The 26,591-nt window shown below is 36.7% G+C and overlaps 1 protein-coding gene across 1 annotated transcript in view; it reads left to right on the top strand.

Moving 5' to 3' along the window:
* The window catches only part of ATM (ATM serine/threonine kinase), a 179,595-nt gene that overhangs the window by 139,186 nt on the left and 13,818 nt on the right, over positions 1-26,591 (top strand). The window contains exons 47-60 of the mRNA XM_054592505.1: positions 334-501; positions 1,542-1,655; positions 2,322-2,542; positions 3,560-3,767; positions 4,684-4,797; positions 5,158-5,316; positions 5,784-5,922; positions 7,046-7,128; positions 13,397-13,537; positions 15,224-15,340; positions 19,788-19,937; positions 21,731-21,896; positions 23,500-23,586; positions 25,995-26,109. Of these exons, the coding sequence (XP_054448480.1) occupies positions 334-501; positions 1,542-1,655; positions 2,322-2,542; positions 3,560-3,767; positions 4,684-4,797; positions 5,158-5,316; positions 5,784-5,922; positions 7,046-7,128; positions 13,397-13,537; positions 15,224-15,340; positions 19,788-19,937; positions 21,731-21,896; positions 23,500-23,586; positions 25,995-26,109 (1,982 nt within the window). The remainder of the gene's footprint in view (positions 1-333; positions 502-1,541; positions 1,656-2,321; positions 2,543-3,559; positions 3,768-4,683; positions 4,798-5,157; positions 5,317-5,783; positions 5,923-7,045; positions 7,129-13,396; positions 13,538-15,223; positions 15,341-19,787; positions 19,938-21,730; positions 21,897-23,499; positions 23,587-25,994; positions 26,110-26,591) is intronic.

The following is a 26,591-nucleotide window of genomic DNA, read 5'->3' on the forward strand; positions in this document are numbered from 1 at the left end:
CCTTCTCTAAGCCTGAATTTTCTATCTATAAAATAAGAAGATTTCTAACTTATACTGGTAACAATTCAGTGATTTTACATACTGTGCATATTCCCACTCACATACACGTATATATAGATATAAGAAAAAGAGGCAGAAAAACAGTGGAGGCTGAGGAAGGCAGGAAAATATACATAAGATAATTCTGATCAGTAGTTTAGTCCTCAATGAATGGTAGTTACTTCTTTTATTATTATTATTATTATTATTATTATTATTATATCATTATTATTATTAGTGGTGGTAGTAGTAACAATAGTAAAAGTATTTACTTATATGTTATTTTCATTTCAGCTTCCCGAAAGGGCAATATTTAAAATTAAACAGTATAATTTAACTAGTTGTGAAGTCTCTGAGTGGCAGCTGGAGGAAGCTCAAGTATTCTGGGCGAAAAAGGAGCAGAGTCTCGCCCTGAGTATTCTCCAGCACATGATCAAGAAGTTGGATGCCAGTTGTTCAGAGGTTCACTTTTTTATTGGCTGAATTAGTATTTTACTGTTTTAAAAAAAATACTGTGCTTTAAATGTTTTTAATAAGTTCATAAATCTATTAAAGCCTTGAAATTACTGATTCACATGTAAGAAGTATTCTGAAAATTAATATTGGTAAAAGGATTTAGAAAGTATTCATTTTTCTGTTTTCAGCAATTCTATCAGGCCATCTCGTGGTAGAATTATTTGATTTATTCCAATGCCTTTTTTAAAAACTTTCTACAGAATTCCAGAAGGGTATGTGGGAAACAAACATGAAATAGCTATTATAAATTTGGAATAAAGGAAAATGCATGAGAGAACAAAAGTTTTTTTAAAATCAGGTTGGCATAACTAGCTTGTCAGTCTAAATACTTTGAGAATATAATGTCTTATATTTTATCTAAAATTACCTATTACTTATTGAGAACTTGGCTGCTTCTCCAACTTTATTTCCAGCATGCAGTGGACAAAAGTAGAGGCATTTGTACAGTAGGTCCCATGAAGTATTAAAAGATTTAGTCACAATGGTGTCCTCCTCACATTCCCTGATTAGTGAATATCAACTTACTGTACTTTTGGTAATGGGTACTTTTATGACATCTTCCATTATAGAGAATTTATTATTATACCAAAGCACTGGGAGCCAGTATGATATAATGTTTAAAATTTGCTTAACAATATTTGCCCTGGAGTTACCTGCAGTCTTTGAAACTCAGTTTTACTTTGTCCTCTGCAAATTATGGATAATAATACTTATTTCATAGAATTATATGTGTTAATGTACAGAAAGCCCTTAGGAAATTCCTGGCATGTACAAGTACTCAATAAGTGAGAGTTGTTATAATACTACTACTACTATAAAGAGTAGAGGATGATTATTTCATAGGCTTACATACCTGGATTATTAAAATAGTTGTGAAAGGAGGTAAAGAAAAACATTGTTAACCTGCTTCTTTCTTCTAAGTGGAAGATATTTTCGTATAGTCCTGATAATGAATTACATTTTAAAATTTTGCTTTTCAAACACAGAATGACCCCAAACTAAAGCTTATATACACAGAATGTCTGCGGGTTTGTGGCAACTGGTTAGCAGAAACCTGCTTAGAAAACCCTGCAGTCATCATGCAGACCTATCTAGAAAAGGTAAGACTTTCTAGCAGTGCTTAAGACAGTTGTTTAGCATGAATACACCTGATGTTTTTATCAAGGCCAAATTTATATCAAAAGCAAATAAAGTATGATTTCACTTTCCCATTTATTATTATTATTGTAGCTCTATATAACTTTAGGGCAGAATGAAACAAAATGTTACTAAAGCAGGAGCATATTTTGAAAGTAAGCTCCAGTGTGTCTTCCTTTTACCCCCAACTGCAGCTATTCTTTCAACAAATTGTTTCTGATCATGTCTCCATTTATTTATCTATAAAACTAGCTGATTAAGGAATATGCAAATCAACCTTTGCTGTTCATTTGTAGTCCAACCAGCCAACAAGTATTACTAGGACTTTGGTACTCCAGCTAGTTTTTTAGTTTCACTAATTTTGGAAATAGTTACCTCACTAAATGAGTGTAATATGAAAAGCATAATAGTGATTATCTTTAAGTTTTATGTAGTACTTTGTTTTTGCACAAGTCTTTACAAATATTAGCTGTCATTATCAGTTTTGAAAAGTCAAGAAAATACTGTATGTCATAAATTCAGCTGATACATAAATAAATTAAGCATTAGTGTAGGGATTCTTTGACCTGATTCTTTAGATGCCTTTGGTAACTGTAAATATAATAGAAATGGATTTTATTTTCTTGAAGGCAGTGGAAGTTGCTGGAAATTGTGATGGAGAAAACAATGAGGAGCTCATAAATGGAAAAATGAAGGCATTTCTCTCATTAGCACGGTTCTCAGATACTCAGTATCAGAGAATTGAAAACTACATGAAATCATCAGAATTTGAAAACAAACAAGCTCTCCTGAAAAGGGCCAAAGAGGAAGTGGGCCTTCTTAGGGAACATAAAATTCAGGCCAACAACAGGTAACTAACTAGGTGTGTAGGAGTGACAAGATGCATAAGTATACAGTGGCTATATATGGGGGGAGACTCAAAACCAGAATTATCTTCTGGAGGACAAGTTCTTTGTAGTATAGGCTTCCCCCACTAGGTGGGCGTTCTAGGAACCCATCTGTATCAGTGTACCAGCTGGTGGTGGTGTGAAAGACTATGTTCGGCTTCAGTGAATTTTTTTTTTTTTTAAAGAGTCTTTCACCATGTTTGCCCATTTCATGATGGGTGAATTAGGAGCACACCTGCCCACACCACACTGAGTGTTCAGCAGTTTATGACCAAAAATGGCATGACCCACATGCCCCACCCTCCCTATTCACCCAGTCTCTCTAAGCAACTTCTTTTTGTTTCCCCGATGAAAAAAGTACTCAAAGAGAAATGGTTTGTAGGTCTGGAAGAATTGAAGCAAAAACTAGCAGAAGCACTAAAAGGCATCAAAATTGATGAGTTCAGAACTATTTTGAGCAATGGGAAAAATGTCTCAATAGGTATGTTGCATCAAATTGAAAGTACTTTGAAGGTGACTGAAGTTTAAACAAATAAGAATAAATACACAATTTTTTATAAATACTGGTTTTTTGGAAGGACGGACACACACACACACCCCCACCCCACCCCTGCCCCACCCCACATGAAGTGATATTCTCTGGTTCTGAGCTTATTATAGAGTATAAGGATGTTAGCTTTTTGGTTACCTGTTTTGATATATTTAAACCTTTTATTTGAGAGTACCTTTTGGTCTGTTTATTTTAGTGTAAGTTAACTAAATACCTTAGGTTTGGTTGCCTAGGATAGCTTTTGAATTGCACAAACTTATTTTAAGACAAAAAGTAAATTTTTTTAAAAAGATAAAATAAGTTTGTCCCCTTTATAATCCTCAGAATTTTCTTTTTTCTGGTTTTTTGTTGATGTTGTATATCATAAATGACTTTGTATTTCTGTCAAATGTGATGGCTTTTGTGTTGTGCTTTAACTGTTTAATGCAAGATACACAGTGAAGGTTCAGCGAGAGCTAGAGCTGGATGAATGTGCACTCCGGGCACTGAAAGAAGATCGTAAACGTTTCTTATGTAAAGCAGTTGAAAATTACATCAGTTGCCTGTTAAGTGGAGAAGGGCATGATATGTGGATATTTCGTCTTTGTTCCCTCTGGCTTGAAAATTCTGGAGTTTCTGAAGTCAATGGCATGATGAAGGTGACTTGTGTTTTCAACCCAATATTTTACCCTGTGCTTTAAAAGCTTAGAATTCAGTACATCAGTGTCATGAGTTACGTACTTCTTTGTATCCCTAGCACTTGGTTCAGTGCTCATGGTACACATAGGTTCAAGTACACATAGGTATTCTTAGTTAGCTGTAATGATGCAGTTCTATATGGAGATGGGAGAATTTAGGTCAATCTGTTCCTATTTCTTTGCAATTATCACAAGAAAGTACCCAGAATCCTAGATTGGGTACTTGGAAAGCAGTGAAAAATGAGTTGATCACAAGTGGGTGTTTTCCCCTAACTTTATGCTTTTCTGGAATTTACATTGAATTACTTTTGTAAATACAAATATATATATTTTTTATAGAAGCATCAGTACAGCAGTATTTCACTGATTTTTATTTATAAATATTAAATTTTATTGATACTTACTATTAAAGTTATTTTAATTATATATATGACAATGAATTTGAAGTTTAAAAGTAAAATGGTTCTGCTGGATGAAAAGACTGATAAGATTCATAATACGTACAGCGGATCTCTGCTACTATTGAACAATCTTGTTACTCTTATCATAAAGAGTGTAGTAATTATATCATTTTACCACACACTGACTTCTCAGGAGTCAAGATCACTGTGGTCCTCAGACCCACATTTCATCCCCCTGGGAAGTCAGTGGATTATAAACAATGCCAAGTATTTCAGTTTTCAATACAGTGTAATTTAGGATCAAATGCTATGACTTACCGAAGAATCAGGAAAAAATGTAATTTGTAAAGTGTTAATTACAAGCACCAGGTGGTTGTGCTAGTTGAAGAGCATTACCTTGGAATAATTTATTTGCTTAGGTGTGAGACTATTTGAAATGCATCGTTTCTTAATTTTGTATTTTTTTTTAATAATAGAGAGATGGGATGAAGATTCCATCCTATAAATTTTTGCCTCTTATGTACCAATTGGCTGCTAGAATGGGGACCAAGATGATGGGAGGCCTGGGATTTCATGAAGTCCTCAATAATGTAAGTAAACCTGAAAATCAAAACAGGAATTGCCATTATTTTCTATTATTATATACTATATCAAATATATACTACTGTTCCATCCCGGGCAATGGAAATTAAAAAAAAATTTTTTTAGTCACATTTCTTATGCTATGTAAGGTCAGGAATGAAGAATTCTTTTTATCTCCTCTCACTGCACACAAGTTACTCAATTTCTCTCTTTCTTATGCACCTCTGTCTCTCATACATACATCTCACTCACTGCGTTATTTAGTATAGTAACACAAACCTTAATGTTAAGCAAAATGAAAAGGGTTGTGTATTTCATACTTTTTTGTTTTGTTTGTGTAAATCTAATGGCTCTTCATTTTCTGACAGCTCATCTCTAGAATTTCAATGGATCATCCCCATCATACTTTGTTTATTATACTGGCCTTAGCAAATGCAAACAAAGATGAAACTTTGACCAAACCAGAGGCAGCAACAAGGAGTAGAATAACTAAAAATGTACCTAAACAAAGTTCTCAACTTGATGAGGTATATGGATTAAACATACTTAACTTTTTGAATTATGGTATTCATGTTTTCCCACAATATCCTTTTCTTAAGTATCAGGGATTCTAAGAATGTGTTGTGACTATATTCAGTTTGTAAATTCTTTGTGATTATGATGCCACCTAAAATTGGTTCAAAATTTCTGAATATTTCTCAAAGCACAGGAAGTACCAATAATATTTCACATTTTTTTGTTACAGCAATGAACAAGTAAATTGATTTTGAAAGGATCCCATGCCATTTACTCTTGAAATTATATTATACTTTTTATCTATTTCATTCCTAAGGGTATTGTTTTGTTTGGATTTGAGGGATTATAGTCCTTTCATTGTCTACACATGTGCATACAATCTTTTTTTCTTTTGTTGTTATAACTGAAAAGTTTAAGTATCAGGTATTTTCTTATGCATTGGTTTTTTTTTTGTTTGTTTGTTTGTTTTTAATAATAGGATCGAATCGAGGCTGCAAACAAAATAATACATACTATCAGAAGTAGGAGACCTCAGATGGTCAGAAGTGTTGAGGCACTTTGTGATGCTTATATTGTGTTAGCAAACTTTGATGCCACTCAGTGGAAGACTCAGAGAAGTATGTGTTTATAAGAATGGCTGTTCATTTTTTGCTGTTATTCTCTGTATTTACAGATATGAACATCTTGATTACAAGTTTACATGTGACCCAACTTAATCTTTATCTAATAACTTCAACATCCTGCACTTTTTCACTTAATATCTTTTCTTTAAGATTGTATTTATTTATTTTTACACAGAGAGGGAGAGAAAGATCAATGTGTGGTTGCCTCTCATGCGCCTTCCCCGACACCAGGGACCGGGCTGCAACCCAGACACGTGCCCTGACTGGGAATTGAACCACAACCCTTTTGTTTGCAAGCCAGTGCTCATCCCACTGAACCACACCAACCAGGGCTTACTTAAGATCTTTTGCTTGGATTGCTAATAGATGATTGCACTGAATTAATTATTTGATTTCTCTGGGTAATCTTCTGTTGTAGAGAATTGCATAGAAGCAACCCATTTAACTGAGTAACTGAGAGTCTTTAGGATCAGAGGTTTTTTAAAATGCTGTTAGTTATTGTGCCCTAGGAGTTAAAAGTCAAAAGGCCTCTATTTCCTCCTTGGAATGCCTTGCATGTAATCCATCACTCTTTTTGATATGTCTGTTCAAATAATTATAAGGTCGTATAATTTTTTGGTTATATGCATTTGCTTATAAGTATCTCTCTCCCCATACTTTAAAAATGATACTCCTTTTTCTGTTCAGAATCATAGCTTCACATTTAAATTATTAATACTTTGAAATAAGAATGAGACTTCTCATTGCGTTCCTCTTAGCAAACAAAAATATTATCATGCCCTTTAGTCACTTTTAATAGTAATGTGACAGGAGTGTATTATGTAATTTTATCTTATGTGATTTCTTTAAAAAAGCATGTAATTATCTTAAGGTGCTCAACCTACCCTCGCAGGTGGATTGTGGTCTAATTACCAGTGGCAGGTACCCTGCAAATGCATTGCATGCTCTGACCCGGAGCTACACTGTGTCCTGAGCCCATGGGTCTTCAGTTCTAGCTCAGGGCCTAAACCAGGGATCAGCCACAGGTTGGGTCTGTGGCATCTGCTAAATGGTGCTTTACCTTCAGTACTGTTCCTCAACTTTGCTTATCACTAAAACTTCTTTATTTTAAATACAGAAGGCATAAAAATTCCAGCAGACCAGCCAATTACTAAACTTAAGAATTTAGAAGATGTTGTTGTTCCTACTATGGAAATTAAGGTAATTTACTATTAACCATTTTGATATTTTTTAATAAACTAAATTCCTTTCTATTAGGTTAAATCATTTAAAATTGCCTTTTTTGTAGGTCAAAATTGGTTAAATGTTGACAATTTTATTTATTTCAACCTATAGTTTTTTTTCACTATTAGATTCCCTTGCTCAAGCCTCAAAGTGTGTAAAGACTTCATCTGCTTCCCCTTCTTTTTTCTTTTTTATCTCTCAATTTAGTTTTATTTTTTATTTATTTAATTTTTCAAATACATTTGTCTCTGCCTTCGCCCCATACTTTCCCTTGTGCCCTCCTCCCCTCCCTCCCTCAGCTCTTCCCCTTTGGTTTTGTCCATGAGTCCTTGCTGTATGTTCCTTGACTTGCCCCTTCCCTTCCTTTTCCCCATCCCCTCTCCCTCTTTCCCTCTTGTCTCTGTTGATTTCTTTTCCTTTCAGTGTTGCTGCTCTTATTTTCCCTGCATCTTTGTATTGTTGATTAGGTTCTGCTTAGAGGTGAGATCATATGGTATTTGTGTTTCTGATTTCTTTTTCTTCTATTTCATTGCTGGTGTACAAAAATGCCTTTGATTTCTGAATATTGACTTTGTATCCTGCTGTTTTGCCAAATTCACTTATTAAGTTGAGTAGTTTTTTGGTGGAGTCTGCAGGGTTTTCTATGTACACTATCATGTCATCTGCAAACAGTGATAGCTTTACTTCCTCCTTTCCTATTTGAATGCCTTTTATTTCTTTTTCTTGTCTGACCGCTGTGGCTAGGACTTCCTATACGATGTTGAAAAGAAGCAGTGAAAGCGGACATCCTTGTCATGTTCCCGACCTTAGTGGGAAAGCTTTCAGTTTTTGCCCATTGAGTATGATGTTGGCTGTAGGTTTTTCATATATGGCCTTAATTACGTTGAGGAATGCCCCATTTATTCCCATTTTGCTGAATGTTTTGATCATGAATGGGTGCTGTACCTTACGAATGCTTTTTCTGCATCTATCGAGATGATCATGTGGTTTTTGTCTTTTCTTTTATTTATGTGATGTATTACATTTATTGATTTGCGTATATTGAACCAGCCGTGCATCCCTGGGATGAATCCCACTTGATCGTGGTAGATAATCTTTTTATGTATTGCTGGCTGCGGTTTGCCAATATTTTGTTGAGGATTTTAGCGTCTATGTTCATCAGCGAAATTGGCCTGTAGTTTTCTTTCTTTGTAGGGTCTTTATTTGGTTTTGGGATTAGGGTGATGCTGGCCTCATAAAAAGAGGCTGGGAGTCTTCCCTCCTCTTGGATTTTCTGTCATAGTCTGAGAAGGACAGGGGTTAGCTCTTCCCTTAAATGTTTCATAAAATTCTCCTGTGAAACCGTCTAGCCCAGGGCTTTTGTGTGCCAGGAGTTTCTTGATGACTGCCTCAATTTCCCCAGCTGTTATCGGTCTGTTCAGGCTTTGTGTTTCTTCCTTTTTCAATGTAGGAAGATTATACTTTCCTAGAAATTTGTCCATTTCATCGAGGTTTTCAAATTTCTTGGCATATAATTGTTCATAGTCATTTCTTACAATCCTTTGTATTTCTGTGGTATCAGTTGTTATTTCTCCTCTTTTGTTTCTGATATTAATTATTTGGGTCCTCTCCCTTTTTTTCTTGATGAGGCTGCTTAAAGGCTTGTCGATTTTATTTATCTTTTCAAAGAACCAGCTCCTGGATTGGCTGATCCTTTGAATTGTTCTTTTGGTCTCTATGTCATTCAGTTCTGCTCCAATCTGGACTATTTCCTTCCTTCTACTTGCTCTGGGATTTTTGTTGTTGCTTCTCCAGTTCTTGAAGTTGTAGTGTTAGGTCTTTTATATGAAATGTTTCTGTCCTTTTTAGGTAAGCCTGTATTGCTATGAACTTCCCTCTCAGGGGCAGCTTTGCTGTGTCCCATAGGTTTTGGACTGTTGTCTGTTCATTTTCATTTGTTTCCAGAAACTTTTTGATTTCTTCTCTTATCTCATTATTGACCGATTCATTGTTTAATAGTCTACTGTTCAGTCTCCATGAGTGTGCAAGTTTCTGAAGTTTCTCTTTGAGGTTGATTTCCCGTTTCAAGCCCTTGTGGTCCGAGAAAAAGTTTGGTATTATTTCAATTTTCCTGAATTTGCTGAGGCTTGCTTTGTGTCCTATCATGTGGTCTATCTTTGAAAAACTTCCACGAGCATTTAAAAAGAATGTATATTTTGCTTCTTTGGGATGTAAGGTTCTATATATGTCAGTTAAGTCTATTTGATTCAGTGCGTCGTTCAGCTCCACAATATCCTTGCTGATGCTTTGTTTGGACGATCTGTCCCTTTTTGACAGTGGGGTGTTGAGATCCCCTACTATCAGTGTGTAGTTGTCTATATTTTTTGGAAGTCACCCAAGATTTTCCTTATATCCTTGGGTGTTCCTATGTTGGGTGCATATAAGTTTACAGTGTTTATGTCTTCTTGATAGAGTCTTCTTTTAAATATTATAAAGTGTCCCTCTGGGTCTCTTTTTATGGCCTTTGTTTGGAAATCTATTTTGTCTGATATAAGTATTGCAACCCCTGCTTTCTTCTCTTGCCCATTTGCTTGGAATATTTTTTTCCAGCCCTTTACTTCAATCTGTGTAGGTGTTTTGGTCTGAGGTGGGTCTCTTGTAGGCAGCATATGTGTGGGTCATGTTTTCTTACCCATTCAGCTATCCTGTGTCTTTTGATTGGGGCATTTAGTCCATTTACATTGAGAGTTATTACAGATAGAAACCTATTCATTTTTTCTCCTTGTACCTGTGTTTGTCTCTTTCTCACTCTTCTCCTTCATCTTCTTAAACCAGTCCCTTTAGCATATCTTGGAGTGCTGGTTTGGTAGAGATGTATTGTTTTAGCCTTCTTTTGTCTGGGAAACTCCTTATTTCCCCTTCTGTTTTAATTGAGAGCCTCGCTGGGTAGAGCAGCCTTGGTTGTAGGCCCTTGCTTTTCATGACTTGGAATATTTATTGCCATTCCCTTCTGGCTTGCAGTGTTTTGTTGAGAAGTCAGCTCCTAGCCATATCAGGGCTCCTTTGTATGTTACTTTCTCCTTCTCCCTTGCTGCCTTGAGGATTCTCTCTTTGTCTCTGATATTTGCCATTTTAATGATGATGTGTCTTGGAGAGGACCTCCTTGGGTCCCTCTTGAGTGGGGCCGTCTGTGCCTCCTGTATCCATGAGACCTTTTCTCTCCTCCAATTTTGGAAGTTTTCCATCATTACTTTTTCAAACAGGTTCTCTATTCCTTGCTCCTCTTCTTCTCCTTCTGGTATCCCTATTATACGGATATTATTGCGTTTCAGGTTGTCTCGCATTTCCCTAAACACCTCTTCATTCTTTTTGAGTCTTTTTTCCATTTCTCTTTCTTTCTGGGAGTTTTTTTCTACCTTATCCTCCATCTCACTGATTCAATCCTCGGCTTCATCCAGCCTGCTTGGGTTCCTTCTACTGTGTTCTTCCATTCAGAAATGGTATTCTTTATATCCTCTTGTGTCTTCTTGATAGTTTCTGTGTCCTTTTCTAGGTTGACATAGTTTGCTGTAAGATCCTGGTAGTTTCTCTGCAGTTTCTCCTAGTTATCTTTGAGCTGGTTGAGCTCAATGAGCTTCCTTAGAGCCATTGTTTTGAATTCAATATCTGATAGGTCACTTGCCTCTATTTCATTTAGCTCTCTCTGTGGGAATTCCCCTTTTTCACTCATTTGGGGGGAACTTCTTTTTCTTCCCATTTTTGTGAGAGTCTATTAAGTAATTAATTAATTTATTTGTTTGTTTTTGCTTCTGCTTCAATTGATCCATCTAGATTTCCTGACTTTGTGGATTAAACCTCTATGGTAGTAGGCAGGTCTTTTTATTTATTTGTTTATTTATTTATTTCATCTTTTCTTTCTGGGCCTGCCTCTGATGATGTCAGTTGTTGACCCTATAGGACCTTGGGTTGTTTGTTTGAGCCTTCCAGGAGTCTACTGTCTGTGTCTGACCCCTGCTTTGGGCAGCTCTGTGACCCCTTTGGCCAGGGATCCATTATTTTGTTGATCGCTCTGCACTCTCATGCCGGCTCCTTGAGCACACTCCCTGGCCCGCCAGGATCCCCTGCCTGCCTGGGTGCGTGTGTGCTTGCCCCAGCCCGGGAGCGCTTATTCGCCCGACCTCACACGCTCATCTAGCACCCATGCCCAGCAGGCACCCCGGCACTGGCCAGTTTAGGGTCTTCTATTGTGTGCTTTCCCCACTTTTGGCTCTTTGGGGGCATAGCCTGCCCGCGCAAAATGGAGACTACGGAAATGGGAGGAAGTCAGCTCCGGAACTCTCCGGTTAATCCTGTCTCCAGTCTCTCCTCCAGGGTCTCTGGGCAGTTCTGTGACCCCTTTGGCCTGGGATCCACTATTTCTCCGGACCGCGTTGTATTCACAGGCCGTCTGGCCCCCGCACGCCTGCTTCTGCCTCTTTGGGGGTGTGTCCTGCCTGTGCAAAATGGAGACTACGGAATGGGGAGGGAGTTGGGACTCCCCAGTTCCTCCTCCCATTCTTTCCCCAACGCCTCCGTCTCCAGTCTCTCCTCAAGGCTCTCTATGCAGCTGTGTGTCCCCTTTGACCAGGGATCCTCTCTTTCTTCCAGCCAGTCTGCACTTAGTCCCCAAGCTCACATGCACACTAGCTTTGTGCGGAGCACACAAAAGCAGGTTAATCGATTCCCTTATGCCTGAGCGCGATGGTAGCTGCAGAGTGGGAAGTGAGTTATCACCAGGGCTCTGCCAGCCACCGTCTCAGTTCTCTTCACAGAGTTTTCCTCACTAATCTTTCCTCAGGCACCAGCCCACTCTGCTGCTGCCTCTACCCAGAGATCAAGGAGGACGGCTGCCACTGCAAATTTTTGCGTTGGCCCTTTAAATGTCTCTTTGCATCTCCAGATGCCTGTCTCTGGCAGAGAGCGCCTCTAAGCTTTTGGGGGTTGCGTTTTGTCTTTGTGTTTTTCTGGTTTCAGCTGCTGTTGTCTGGGGGTCCCTGTTTATGATTCAGACCCCGTTCTTCTCAAGGGGAACCAACTGGCTGTTTCAGTGTCTCTCTGGTGCTGGTGCCCATGGGCACCCAGCCTACCCTCACGAGCCTCCGCTGCACTTCTCACCCGTTGAGATGTGTGAGAGGTGAATCCACTGTCTGTCCGCAGCTCCAAGGCTCCTCTCCTTCTAGTGTTCCATTGTTTTCCAGGTGATTTCTCCACTATTTAGTCGCAATTCCAGTTTGGTCTTGGGAGGAGGTCAGCATGACTCCCATTCACTCCTCCGCCATCTTCAAATCCTCTTGATTTTCTGCTTTCCTTTCTTTTGCCTTCAATTTTATGCCTCTCATCTTTCTTATGAAGAAGCAATGTAGAGTGTTACCTTCACTGGGCAGAAGAAGGAAAGAATCTGTGTGCCAGGATTAATTTTTAACTTGGCAAGAAAGTTCCTAATTGTGTTACTGGTTTTAAAAATTCTGTATGCATTAGAATATATGGCCTGTGATGTATTACAGTATTAAGCAATGCAGTATGTATTACAGTATAAAATTGATGGTAATGTACATGATACTTTAACTATGTCATAATGATCTCTTATTGCTACAAGTACCCTGTGGTCAGAAATATATGTAATAATAAAGGGTTATAGTTTAGAAAATGATCATTTTAACTACATTGTAAATCTCTTCTTTGAGTTTGCAGTTTAGGGTTAGTACCTGTAGTTATTTGAATTGAAGTATACCTGTATTATGTGGATTAACTAATACCTTTCCAGCTATTATTCCATTAATAATATTTAACTACATATTTCTTGAAAATGCCATAATTAGTGATTACAACCTAGAAAACTCTTCTTCACACTTTTCTAAAATTTACCTTACTATGTTTTTGTTAGGAGTTTACTATTTCTCAGATGATTTAATATATACAAGTGAAAGTTAAGACATGAACACTGGTTTTTCAATAGTTTTTCAGTGACACTATTCTGATTTTGTATACCCTATTATTATGAAGAGATATTTAGGGAGATAGTAATATCTAGGTCACTTTTTAAAACATTTTCAATGTCAGATATTTTCTGTCATTTAACAGAAAGTTAAAGTTATAGCTCCAGTTCTTAACCAACAGCACATTGTCATTTATTCCTGTTTAATATTAAAATTATTAATCACAGTTCATTTTCATATATATGCAAATAGTGTTTCTGATCTGTTATCATATTTATATTTTTTATTAGGTGGACCCCACAGGAGTATATGGAAATCTGGTGACTATACAGTCATTTAAAGCAGAATTTCGTTTAGCAGGAGGTATAAACTTACCAAAAATAATTGATTGTGTGGGCTCTGATGGCAAGGAAAGGCGACAGCTTGTCAAGGTGAAATTTTCCTTCTGTGGTGTGGTTCTTCAAGAGTTAATTAAAAAGTCAAAAATTGTAGTTGATAATTTTCTTCCTGCTTTATTTGTGTCTATTTTTATTCTGAAAAAATATAGATAAAGAAAACTTATAGAATAGAAAAACATTATTTTCTAGAAGCAGAATGCTCTTTCCATTGTGTGTGTGTGTGTGTGTGTGTGTGTGTGTGTGTATATCTGTCTGTCTGTCTGAAAGATCATCATTATTATAGCAATTGATTGAAGTAAAAGTGTTACCAGAGAAACTCTGGTTCTTCTCATCAATGCAATAAAGAATTACAGGTCAGCGAGCCTATTATAAGTGTGCAAGCAAAGTTTATTAGTGAATGGGAGAGCAAAAACAAGGGTGTCTAGAGCAAGGGTGGCCAAAGGCCTGCGTGGCTAGCACCCAGGTGGGCAAAGGTCAGGTGGCCAAAAAGGCCAAATGAGCACCCCACCCCCACCCCCACCTGTGTGGCAATAGAACCAGGAGCCAAGAGAAGAGAGCAAGTCCTTTGTTCTGAGGACTTACGTAATTGGAGGGGTTACAGTTTGATTGACAGGTAAAGGTGGTGACAGTTTTCTGTAGAGATATGACTGCCTAAATGTAGGTATCGGTGAGGGTCTGTTAGCCTGAATCCTCATCTTCAAGACTCTATTTGCTCATTTTGTATGTGATGGGAGGCAGGCAGTTAACCAAAATTGTTTATGGGCTTTTTCTTTTGGGCACTGTAGTCCCCCTCCCCTTCTCCCTTCCAGGCCTTAGGATGAATAGACAGTCTCAAGGTTTTCCTTTTCCCAGCTAGTGGAGATGATACACATAGACTTATAAGAGCTCCCCCCCACCCCCCCACGCTATTATGGTTTACTTGTGTTGTTCAGAATGCCTGGCAGTCTTATTGAACCAAGCTCAGGGCTGTTGGGTCACAGGTGAGACAAGTCCTCCTTTGCTTTTAGTCTCCTGTATTAAGTTCTTTGTTGGATTGCAGTGGTGAGGGTCCTGCCTTCATTTCCTCTTTGGCTGCTCATTCCTAGCTGCTACCTAAGTGTTAAAAGGTGTTGCCTGGCAACCAGGATGCTATAGTTGCTGGCCAGCCACAGCAGAACAGTCTCAGTTTCCTTCTATCTCCTGCAACAAAAGAATATTTTTAATGCATGTAGACATGATGAGGTTGACAATCAGCTTGCCTGTTATAGAAAAGGTATTTTGGGGGTGGTTATTTTCTTGAATAGTTCAAGTTCAAGGTCCTTGCTTCAATATTCTGAGTCTGGCACTATGCTGAGTGCTATTAAATGTACCAGAAAGGGACAGCGTTCCTCCCTAACTTTGCTCAAAATCTCCCTGGGCCTTGCTAAGTAGCAGTGGGGAGATAACTGTTTTCTCACCCAGGTATTTTGCAGCTTGCCCTCAGGTAGAGTTCCAGTTAGTCTAATTACAAAAGCAGCTAGGAGGAACTTCCTTCTAAATTGCTCTGCCTACCCAGTGTTATAGCTTGTTCTGAATGAAAGAATCGTGATAGGTCTTAATTCTTTAAGAGACTGTTAAAAGAGGCACTGATGCTCAGATTGATTTCTGATTGCGCTTTGCTGTCCTCAGATGACCTTTGGTATGGTTTTATAATAAGCAAATGAACTGTGCGTAGTTATTCATGTTTTGATTTTCCTGAAGGGCCGGGATGACCTAAGACAAGATGCTGTCATGCAGCAGGTGTTCCAGATGTGTAACACATTACTGCAGAGAAACACTGAGACGAGGAAGAGGAAATTGACTATCTGCACATACAAGGTCACTAGTTTATACTTCTGCCGCTTCACCAAGACCATAAAAATACTGTCATTATTTAGACCAGAGGGTACGCAAGTGTTTTCTCTGAAGGACAATATAGTAAACATTTGAAACTTTCTGGGCCACAAAAGGTCTCTGTCACATATTCTTTATGTTGTCTTTAGAACCCTTTTAACCTGAAACCCCATTCTTAGCTCATAAGCTGTACAAACAGCCTGAGGCTGGGTTTGCTCTAATGGCCATAGATTGCCAACCTCCAGTTTAGCTTTGTTGGTTTTTGTTTGTTTGTTTGTTTGTTTGTTTTAAAGAACTCATTAATGTTAACTGCAGTTAGATGTTTCTTGTAAGCAGCTAAAGTATTTTTTTCTTTATCTTTAACCATTGGGCTTATTTCTGGTATAAAAGTGCTCTTAAGAAGAAAAGTGGTATTAAGAAAATACTGAGTTAGTGAAGACTGTAGTGCATAAAATAGGCTTTTAAATTTGTTAATTTTTGACTAGGTAATGTTTGCATGTGTCAAAAATCCAACAGTTGAAAAATGTATGAAAAAAGAAGTCCTCTTCTCTCACCTTTAATCCTATCAGCTTCATCTACTCCATCCCTTTCTTATCCTTATAAGTTCCGTTTTCATTTGTTTCCAGGTTATACAGATAGAATATATTAATATATTTCACTATTTCCCATTCCGTAAAGAAAAGATAACATACATATCTTGTTTTTAATTTAACAGTATGTTACAGGTCTTTCTCATTTTTTAAGAGCTGCATTTTATGTATTACATGGTTATTATAAAAGCCCTTATTGTATAAAATGGGCATTTGTCTCATTAGTCGTCTTTTGCTATGGCAAACAATGCTATGCTGCAGTGAATGACATTGAACATACAATTTTTCAATGAATATATATATGCGAGTCAGTTTGTGGGTTACATTTCCAAAAGTTATATTCATGGATCAGATGGTAAGTGCACCAGATGCCAGGCAGCACCTTGGGACGCTACGGGGGGCCTTAACCCAATCCAGGTTTTTGTCACAGAACAAGGAGGAATTTGAGGGCATGACAAAGATTTAACAAAGCACAGCAAATTTATTAAAGCTATATAATGCATTCAGAAAGTGACAGTGGATGACCTTGGAGAATGAGACTTGCCAATGGGTCTGGGTGGAAGGCTTTTATTAAACATGGGCTAGGATTGTCCTTGGCTTCTGAAGCTGGTAGGGTCACTGCCAACTCAGGTCAACCTTGTCTCTCCTCTGCAGTTATCTTCTTTTTTTTTTTTTTTGGTCTTCTCAATTATAGGAAATTGCAGGGCAGGGGGAGGGAAAGCAGGAGATACAGTTGGTCAGTGAAAGTAACATCTTCGATGTTCCAGCCAAGCCAGAAAGGGGAGGTGTAGAGCTTGAGGCCTTTGTTTCCTATGCTTTCCTGCCTCACACCTATAATTGGGAAGATACTGTCAGATTACACATAATGGAGGGGTGTACCAATTTGCACTTCCTCCAGCAAAAAAGTTTGCTTGAGAGGACAGTTCTCAAGTCACATGATTCTATTAGTTAATCACCTTTGACCCCTACATTGAATGCTTATTTAGCATGTTTACATTTTAAGTAACAGTAAACTTTCATTTTGAAGGGTCTGTTTCCCATAGGTGTGTCCTTTTTGGTTTCATTTCTGTATCTCATATGCCCTTTTTTCTATTACTTCTGTAACAAGGCTTGTTTGTTTATTCATTGTTCATGTTTCTGTGAAGATATAAACAAATTAGGAAATGTATGAATAATTCACTGTGCAGTACAGAAACAGAAGCAGCCTTTTAGAGACACTTATGGTAGCCCCATATCTGTCTTGTTTCTTACACTCACAAAATGGTACAAACCAGCATGTGTTTTTTTCCTCTAGCAAGTTAACTCTGTTTAACCAAGAAGTATCTTAACCATTAACTAAGACTAGTTTAAATATATAATTGAAAAAAGTCCCTCTCACAGTAATAAAAAGTTTTGACTGCATGGAAAGACTATAAAAATATAACAAGAAAGAGTAAAGGAAAACTAAAATAAAAGAATGGTACCATGTATTAAATGAGAAGACATAAAAAAAGTCAGCACATTTCAAATTAATACATGGACTGTGAAATTCCAATGAAATTTTTTATTACTTGGAAAAATTATTTAAAAGTTTATCTTGAGGCCCTGGCCAGGTAGTTCAGTTGGTTAGAGCATCGTCCCTACATGCCAAGGTTGCCGTGTTGGATCCCCAGTTAGGGCACTATCAACCAATGAATGCATAAATAAGTGGAACAACAAATTGATGTTTCTCTTTCTTTCTCTCCCTGCCCCCACTCAACCCTTCCTACCTCCCTCCCTTCCTCTCTCTTAAATCAGTAAATTAAAAAAAATTTTTTTTAAGTTTATCTTGAAAAATATATTGGTGAGAATGACTAAACTGTCTTTGATAAAAGTAATAGGTGAGAGTAGACTTTATCCAGTTATACTTAAGCAAATGGTAAAGCTTTAGTAATAATGATGGTATGGTTTGTGGCATAAGAATAGACAGATTAAAAAAACAGAATAAATAGCCTTAAAAAACAGATTTACGCATATATACATTTATAAGAAATCAATATATAACTATGGCTTTAAAAAGTTCCTGAATGAACCTAAAATTCTCAGTTATCACTGAGTGTGATGGGATTATGTATAGTGTCTGTTTTTTTATGTTTTAACTTTGTCACAAACCACCTTTTAAAAAATTATTTATTTTTTTACTTTTATTTTTTTCCAAAGCACCTTTTTATTAAATTGTAAAAAATATTGTTAAACTTAAAACCCCAAGTAGGGGAGCAGGGAAAAGAAGTTAGATCTGCCCTCCAAAATTCTGATTCAGTCAGGCTATTATAATTGAAATCAGAATTTAATACTAAAACAAATATAAAAATCATGTTTTAGTTAATGGGATAGAGGCAGGGAAGCATATTATTCAAAAGCACCTTTTCTCTTAGACTTCAAGATTTGTCAGAAATTTGTTACATAGAATTTTTTTAGGATATTAACTAATATAATTGATTCTTTCCATTAGCAATTAAGAAAAAAAGAATTTCTTAGCCATCAATGAATGCTAAACAGAAGTTAAACTTAGCCCTTCAAAAGCTCAGCATTACTCAATAAAATCTTATTGGTTAGTATTAAAGAAAAAGTTAAACTTAGCAGGCATCATAATCACTTGGAGGGTTTGTTAAAACACAAATTGTTAAGTCCCATTCTCAGAATTTCTAATTCTAGAAGGGGACCTGAGAACATGCATTTCTATCAAGATACCAAGTGATACTGATGCAGCCGTTGTTCAGGGACCACTCTTTGAGACCTCCCAGGCTTGTTACTTTGCTGTCTATTGATCTAGCTTAATTATAGGACAGAGTTGATGAGCTATTAGTGGTCTTTTGTCTGGGATATATTTTAATGATTGCTAAGAAGGTCTTAGAGAGCAGATATTCTGTAATGTGAATGAAAGGAAATTTTAATGCTCTAAGTGCAAGGCTTTTAGGTAGCAAAGATGATGACTGAATTGGGTCACAATGGGTTGCAAAACGTATGGGCTATAGCAGTATGTCCTGATTTTCTCAGAAAGCAGCTAAGGTTTCCAAGAAGATTTCATTGCTGTAAAGCATGAAATAGAATCTTATGTTGGTTATATTAGATTCAGGTATACAAAAAATACATTAACATGATAAACAGTCATCTAGGTGAAACATCTAGCATGCCGTCTTGGGGTGGGGCGTGTGGTAAGTGAGGGGTCCAAAGGGAGATTCCTTTCTTTCCCAGCAAATACAAGAAAAATCTTAGATTTGATAAAGCTATTTAGTGGGTAAAAAGGTAAATGTTTATATAATTTTCTACACTTCATATTTGTTTATAATATGTCATAGTTTATAACCTTCCCAGTAAAATTGCTCCTTTTATGTTTAGGAATACATTTCCTTTTGGTAAAGGTAAAAAGACTATAAACCAACCTATACACGTACTTGCATTTATTAAGGTATACTAAATTGAGACTACATTGAATATTTTCCAAAGGGAAAGTCTTCAGATTTGTTTGATAATAGAAGTATAAGGAAAGCAGGGTAAATCCTCTTCCAAATGGGACAAAGTAAGTATGGCTCAGTCACAAGTGATGAAGGGTATGATCAACAGGATTAACTTCTCAAGGGAGTCATGGAGACTAAGAGGTGAGCAGGTTCTCAGAAGTCTAAGCAGCAGGCTACAAAATCTTACTCTTTGAGTGTAAGTATATTTTTGTTGCTTTCTTCCAAGGAGTTTTGTCTCCTATGGACAGAGAAATGGTATAATGCAACTTTGGAAAAATGCTTCACACCGACTCTCATGGTTGAATGATTATCACATGCTACTTAATGCCCTTCCATAACCTAAAGATATTTAATCCATAACTTCAGGTGGTTCCCCTTTCTCAGCGAAGTGGTGTTCTTGAATGGTGCACAGGAACTGTCCCTATTGGTGAATTTCTTGTTAACAATGAGAATGGTGCTCATAAAAGATACAGGCCAAGGGATATCAGTGCCTTTCAATGCCAGAAGAAAATGATGGTAAGTGACACTCAAAAGTATGTTATTGCAAGGTTGCTCGATAGCTTATTAATTTCAGCAGGCAATTGTTAATGACACTAAGAAAGTTCACCAGAATGAAAGGGTGCGTGAGTGAAAAAGGAAGGTTTTTAAACTGTTACATCAGCCCTTGTCTGATGAGAAATTTAACATATTTCAATGTATGTTCATTTGCTTCTAGTTTGGGGTATGTTAACTTTTAACAAAACAAAGCACTAAACAATTTTTCAAAGCATTATGAAATAATTTTTACATGAAATTAATATAGAAAGCTTCTAATACATTTGTTACATTACACTGGCCATTTGGTCTAACATTTACTCAGTCATCAACATTTATTGAATGCCTTCTCTATACCAGGTGAGATTTCACAGATGTAAAGTTTCAGAAATGTTATAACTAATCATTGTACTCATCCCATTTAAAGATGAGAAAAAATTCAGAGAATTTAATTTTTCCAAAGTCAATTAGCTAATAAAATGGTGGAATAAGGATTTGAACCTTGTCTCTCCAACTCTAAAATTTATTTACTTTTCCTTTTATTGTGCAGGGTACAGAGGAGGAAGTGGTTAGTTCTACCTGGGACAAGGGAATGGAGAGAATCAGATTCAAGATAGGCTTCATAGAGGAGATGATTTTTGAGCCAAGTTTCATAAATGAATTTGTTTTCCAAGCAGAAGGAGATACAACAAACAAATAGGTGACATGAACACACAGTTAAAGACAGCACAGGCTTAGTCTTTGAAAAGGAGCAGATAAGAGATTGGAGCAATGGAGATTAGTCAAAAAATGGAGGATTGCTTTATGATATGCTAAGAAATTGGCACTTTATCCTGAAAGCAGTAGAGAACCCTTGAGAATATTAATATCAGATTTGTATTTTAGAAAAATAACTCTGACAGCACTGTGGGTTGTATTTTTGAAAAAGCCAACTAGAGTCATGAGGCAGGGGATCAGAACTGAGACTTGTAACAGTAGGAATGGAAATAGGGGGTACATACGAGAAATAGTAAGTAGGTAGAACTGATAGGATTTGGTTGCTGATTAGAAATGGAGTTGGTGAAAAAGTAATCAGTGGCACCCAATTTTCTGGTGGGGTGATGAGGAGAATGGAGAGACTATTTACGGTATCAAAAAATAAAGTGGCTGAGCTTCACCAGAGTTGAGAAAGTAAATTGGTTTGGATCTGGAAGTGATTGATCCAAGTGAAGATGTTGAGTGGGCAGTTGAAGAAATACATCAAGCTGGAGCTTAATAAAGATAACTGGCCAAAGATAGAGATGTGGAAGTCATTAGTACTTAGGTGAGAGTTGAGCCCACTGAAGTCGATAAGCTTTGCTTCAGGCCAGTATTATGCTGTAGAGTGAGAAGATGTTAGAGGACAGATTTGAGATGCTCTGCCATCCATTAGTGATTCTCTCATTCTTCCTCCTTTTCTGTTTCCTATCTCACAGCTAGTGCTGTGATGCCACCTAAGACTATCTGGAGCTGTCTTTGTCATTTTCGTGTTTACTTTCACATAGATTACAGGATCATACCACTTAGAATTTACTTGAATCAAAAACAGTCACTCTAGATGTGTCTCCTTCCACTAATATTAACATGAAGACCCTAAAGAGATTAGAATTGTTATTAATTGCTTCCCTGACCAGACTGTTAGTAGAGGTAGTCTTGCCTCTGTGTATTAAACTATTTTCCATATAGATACTCTTAGTAGACTTAAATTAGACGAACCACAATGTTGAGAAAATATTTTATATATGATCTATTTAAAGGATGTGCAAAAGAAGTCTTATGAAGAAAAATATGAAACCTTCATGGATATTTGTCAGAATTTTCAACCAGTTTTTCGTTACTTCTGCATGGAAAAATTCTTGGATCCAGCTGTTTGGTTTGAGAAACGATTGGCCTATACTCGCAGTGTGGCTACTTCTTCTATTGGTAATCTTACACATTTTAGTAGATTCAACACTTCCTACATTCTTAGTTGCAAGGGATGATGGTCTTAATGGTGGTTGTCAACCAAACTGTCGTCTTCATTAGATTATTAGATTACTGACTGTCTTCTTCATCCTGATTCTTAGCTTCTAATTGTAGCTCTTCTTAACTTTTGCTAGAAAAAATTCTCCTACACCAAGGTAGGGAAATAAGACTGGTTATTCTTTTTTGCTTTGTAAATATGGCTTATTTTCTCTTCCTGAGTTCAATCTATTATTCATTGAGATTTTCTTTGAAAAATAATAAAATATATGATAATACTATATTATTTTCTGAGATTTTTTGGGGAGGGATAATAAACCCATGACAACTTCATGTAAGGTATTTACTTTGATTACTTTTGCACAGAACCTCTAATATTATCACATAATGATTGATTTTTTTTAAGATTTTATTTATTTAATTTTAGAGAGAGGGGAATGGAGTGAGAAAGAGAGGGAGAAAAACATTAATATGAGAGAAACATTGATCGATTCCCTCTTGCACATGCCCTGTGCAGGCACCAGACCCACACCCAGGCACATGCCGTGACTAGGAATCAAACTGGCAAACTTTTGCTCTGTGGGATGATGCCCAACTGAGCCGCAGTAATCAGGGCTGATTCTGTTTAATAGAATTTTGTTTATGAAATAAAAGTAATGATATATATTTAAATAATGGACAACATATATTTTTACTTATTTAAAAATTTGTAAGCGATTAGAATACTAGATAGAGCAATTAACAAAATATTAGAGTATGAGAACTAACAGGAGCCTCAGAGATCTTTCAGTCTGCTGATTCTAAACTAAAGACTTCTTCCTCCATCACTTAGATACCACACCCCAGGGTGGCAGGGCATGTATGTTTTGAAAAAGTTGTAGGTGATTGTGAAATCATCTTATTGTCTACATTGAGAATCATTAATCTGATTCAACTAATTTCAATTAATAAGGAAGTAAGACCCAGTTAATGACAGAACTAGCCAGGCACTCAGACATCCTGACTCCCTATTTGGTGTCTTTTCTGTACTACCACCTAGTGTCTTCCCTTAGGTTAAAAGGATTTTGAGCATGTCATAGTCAGTCTTAAAGACGCACTTTTTTCCTAGTATATACCAATAAAATGAATTAATGATTAATTTGTGTTAAATATGATCAAGCAGAAGAAAGTTTCACTGGAGAATTGAGAATTTATTCATAGGTCACTCAATAAATAGTTGAATGTATACAATGTACTGCTTTGGCCCTGGTAACTAATGGTCTCAACTTTATCCACACCGATGTTGAAGTATTAATATTTTTAAATATATGCTTTATTAGTAGTAAAGGGAAACCTTTTTAGCAAATCATCTAGGATTTGTAAAAGGCAGTATACACAAAAATGGCTGGTGAGATATGACTTAAATTCAAAATGGCTAGTTATGTACATGATTTCCTTTAAGTAGGCTAAAAAGCCTAAGCTATTTAAAAATTACATAGAGCCAGTGATAATAATTGAAATAATGGCTAAATATCTTATTAAAAATAGATGATATCAGTAATTTTGGGGTTTTTTTTCCCCCCAGTCGGTTACATACTTGGACTTGGTGATAGACATGTACAGAATATCTTGATAAATGAGCAGTCAGCAGAACTTGTACATATAGATTTAGGTAAGTAATAAAATATACATATTTTTGTTTTGTTTAATGAATATTTAGTCCTCAAGAAGTGTTGTTTTTCTACCAGGATATTACAAGTATGAGGGAGATAGAGACACCAAAGCAGTAAATATAAAAGCATAAATACAGTGATGCTGGAGTGCGTAGCTAACTCTACCCAGGGTAATGAGTGAGACTTATTAGATGATGTGGCATTAAGCCAGGTCTGGACAAAGAAAGGAAGGATAATCCAAACAGAAGATAGAACAGAAGTGAAAGGAGGAATAATGAAGATGTAGCATGCTGTAGGAGGAATCAGGAGACATTCAGTATGCCCGGAATAAAGCTTGCATGTAATTGAGTAGCTTGATAGATAGATTGCTTCTAGGCTATAAAAATCCAGGTTAAGAAATTTCAACTCTAATCTGTTAAATTATGGGAAGTAAATGAAGATATATTTAAGCAGGACATATTTACATCTGATTATTGGAAAGATAATTGGGAGCAGTATTGGCAGCAGGAGATAAGTTAGGGGTATTAAAATAGTTTAGACAAGAGAGGACAAAGATTTGAACTACATTTGTAAAGAGCAGTGCATTGGATTTGGAGGACATTTTTGTAGTAACCTGCACCAGTGATACTAGATATGGAAACAGTAGGAGAGGAGACTCCAGGATAACTGAAGTTTCTAGTTAGGAATACAGCAGGTTTTGTAAAGAATAAGGAAACAATGAGGTTAGTTTTGCACATTGTTTTGAGGTACTGATGGGATTTCCGGGTGGAGTAGGCAGTTTAATGAAGAGGAGAGCAAAAAAGTTGACTGTGATAACATGTAGAACTTTCAGCAAGTAGATTTCAGTTGAAGTCATTGGACTGGAGGACATTGTGATCTCATACATCAGCCTTGATAAATAGGACCAAGAATGAAACACTAAGGAACGCCAGCATGAAAAGGCTGAGTCAATAGGAAAACTGAGGAATAACCAATAAGCCATGGAAATTCGGAGATGGGAATATCTTGGAAACCAAAGGAGGAAAATTTTTTATGAAGGAAGAAGTGCTCAGCAATATCTGCTACAGAAAGGTCAAATTGGATGAATGCAGAAAACAGGCCTTTGCATTTAACTATTAATCAATCTTAGAGGCCTAGGAAGTAACCTTTGGATAGAATGGATGAAGTGAAATTGTGACAAGGCAAGGATTGAATGGAAGTTAAAGATGTATAGAGTAAGAATATGGAATTGCTCTGCAAGAAGTTTAGAAGGGGAGGGAAGGAAAGGATGGAGAGAAGTTTGTTACAGACATGAGACGGATACATGTTTGGGCCTTTTTTATTGGTTTTGAGGGGGGTTTTGTTTGCTTTTTTAATATGAGAGAGACATAAACATGTTAGGTATTAATAAGATAGGAAAGATACAAGATAATTAAAATAAGAGAAGTTACAAAGTATGTGATGGGGTAGAGTTGGCTTTCCATTGGATGCATGTCAGCTTTTCCTTTGAGAGGAGGAAAGAGTGAGCACTAATAGGAAAGTCTAAAGCTAGAGAGGAGAGAATTTGAGGGAAATTATATTAGCTATTCCATTATTTCTGAGAAATAGAAAGCATGCTAATTTGCTAAGAGTTGGAGGGATGGCAGTCGGCCTTAAAATAACTAAAAGGACATGCTAAGCAGTTTAAGGGTCACTTTCCTAAGGTGATAAGCCTAAATTGGTACTGGAGCCAATAGTGTCATCATATGATTTCTTTCAGAAGTCCTGAACATCCCTGGAGTTTAAGTTTTAGTTTGAAGTGGTAGAGTGTGGTAGGGCAAGGAGATTTGAGGTATAATGAAAGTAACCAACCTTGCAACTATGTACCCTGAACTGAGTAGGGAAGGAAGAGAGGCTAATAGACTAGAAATCTCAATGAGTTTAAAGACTATTTAATAAAATGAATTGCAGAAGAAGAGGTTTTGATTAGAATGTAGAATTTAAGATTTCCAAGAAGGTGCAGTTTTAGGAAATTATAAATTCTGCAATGTAATACACATAAATGGTTTACTAAGATAGTAAAATTGAATTCCATTAGAAAGAAATCAAGGATGACTTTATAAATATAAATTGATATATATATCTATAGTCCTCTGCATTTTAAATTCTACCTGTAACTACTTCATTTTTAAATATCAACCTTTAATCAAGATTTCTCTAATTATGTCAAGAAGTAGGTAATGTTTGTTCAATTTGAGGTGAACTTTCTAAACAGTGGTGGAGATGAAGCAGTCAGGCAGGGCAGAAGTAGAATAAACTACTGTCTGCTATAGTACTGAGGTGATATAGGGAACATATCATTTGGTGCCTCTGCAAAGTTCACATGCCAGCTGGGAGGAAAGTCAGTTAGCTATGGAACCTCCTAACCTCATTGTATTTTTTTACGTAGGTGTTGCTTTTGAACAGGGTAAAATCCTTCCTACTCCTGAAACCGTTCCTTTTAGACTCACCAGAGATATTGTGGATGGGATGGGCATTACTGGTGTTGAAGGTGTCTTCAGAAGGTAAGTGATGTAAGGTATGGTAGGGCAGATGATTTTTGGTATCACAATTATTTGGATAATTGATTTCTGTAGATTATAGAACTGCCAGAATTACATTTCAGTGCTTTGCCAGTACTAAGGAAAAGACTCTGGGTGAAAAATCAATAGCTTCCCCTTCTTTCAGATCACCTGGGACCTCACTTAATATGAGAATATAATGTATGTACTATCCTTCCTAACCTCCTCTGTTACAGCTAACTCTTTCATCGTATTGCTTAAAAGTCCTGTTGGGCACTCAGAGGTGCTCCTTGTTGGGCATGTAAACTGTCCCAAAGGAACTTATGATCCAGCTCCAGTGCCTGCTAAAAGAAATTTGCAATTCCCTGTAGCATAGGTTTGTGTACCCAACTTTTAATGAGGCAGATTCTAGTCAAAATAACCTAATAGTTACCACATTTTATTAAGGTATAGTTAACATGTCATACTTTATTAGTTTCTGGGGT

The sequence above is a fragment of the Pteronotus mesoamericanus genome, unplaced genomic scaffold, assembly GCF_021234165.1.
Source record: "Pteronotus mesoamericanus isolate MK-2021 breed Mesoamerican mustached bat unplaced genomic scaffold, CSHL_Meso_final scaffold_36, whole genome shotgun sequence".
Taxonomy (NCBI): domain Eukaryota; kingdom Metazoa; phylum Chordata; class Mammalia; order Chiroptera; family Mormoopidae; genus Pteronotus; species Pteronotus mesoamericanus.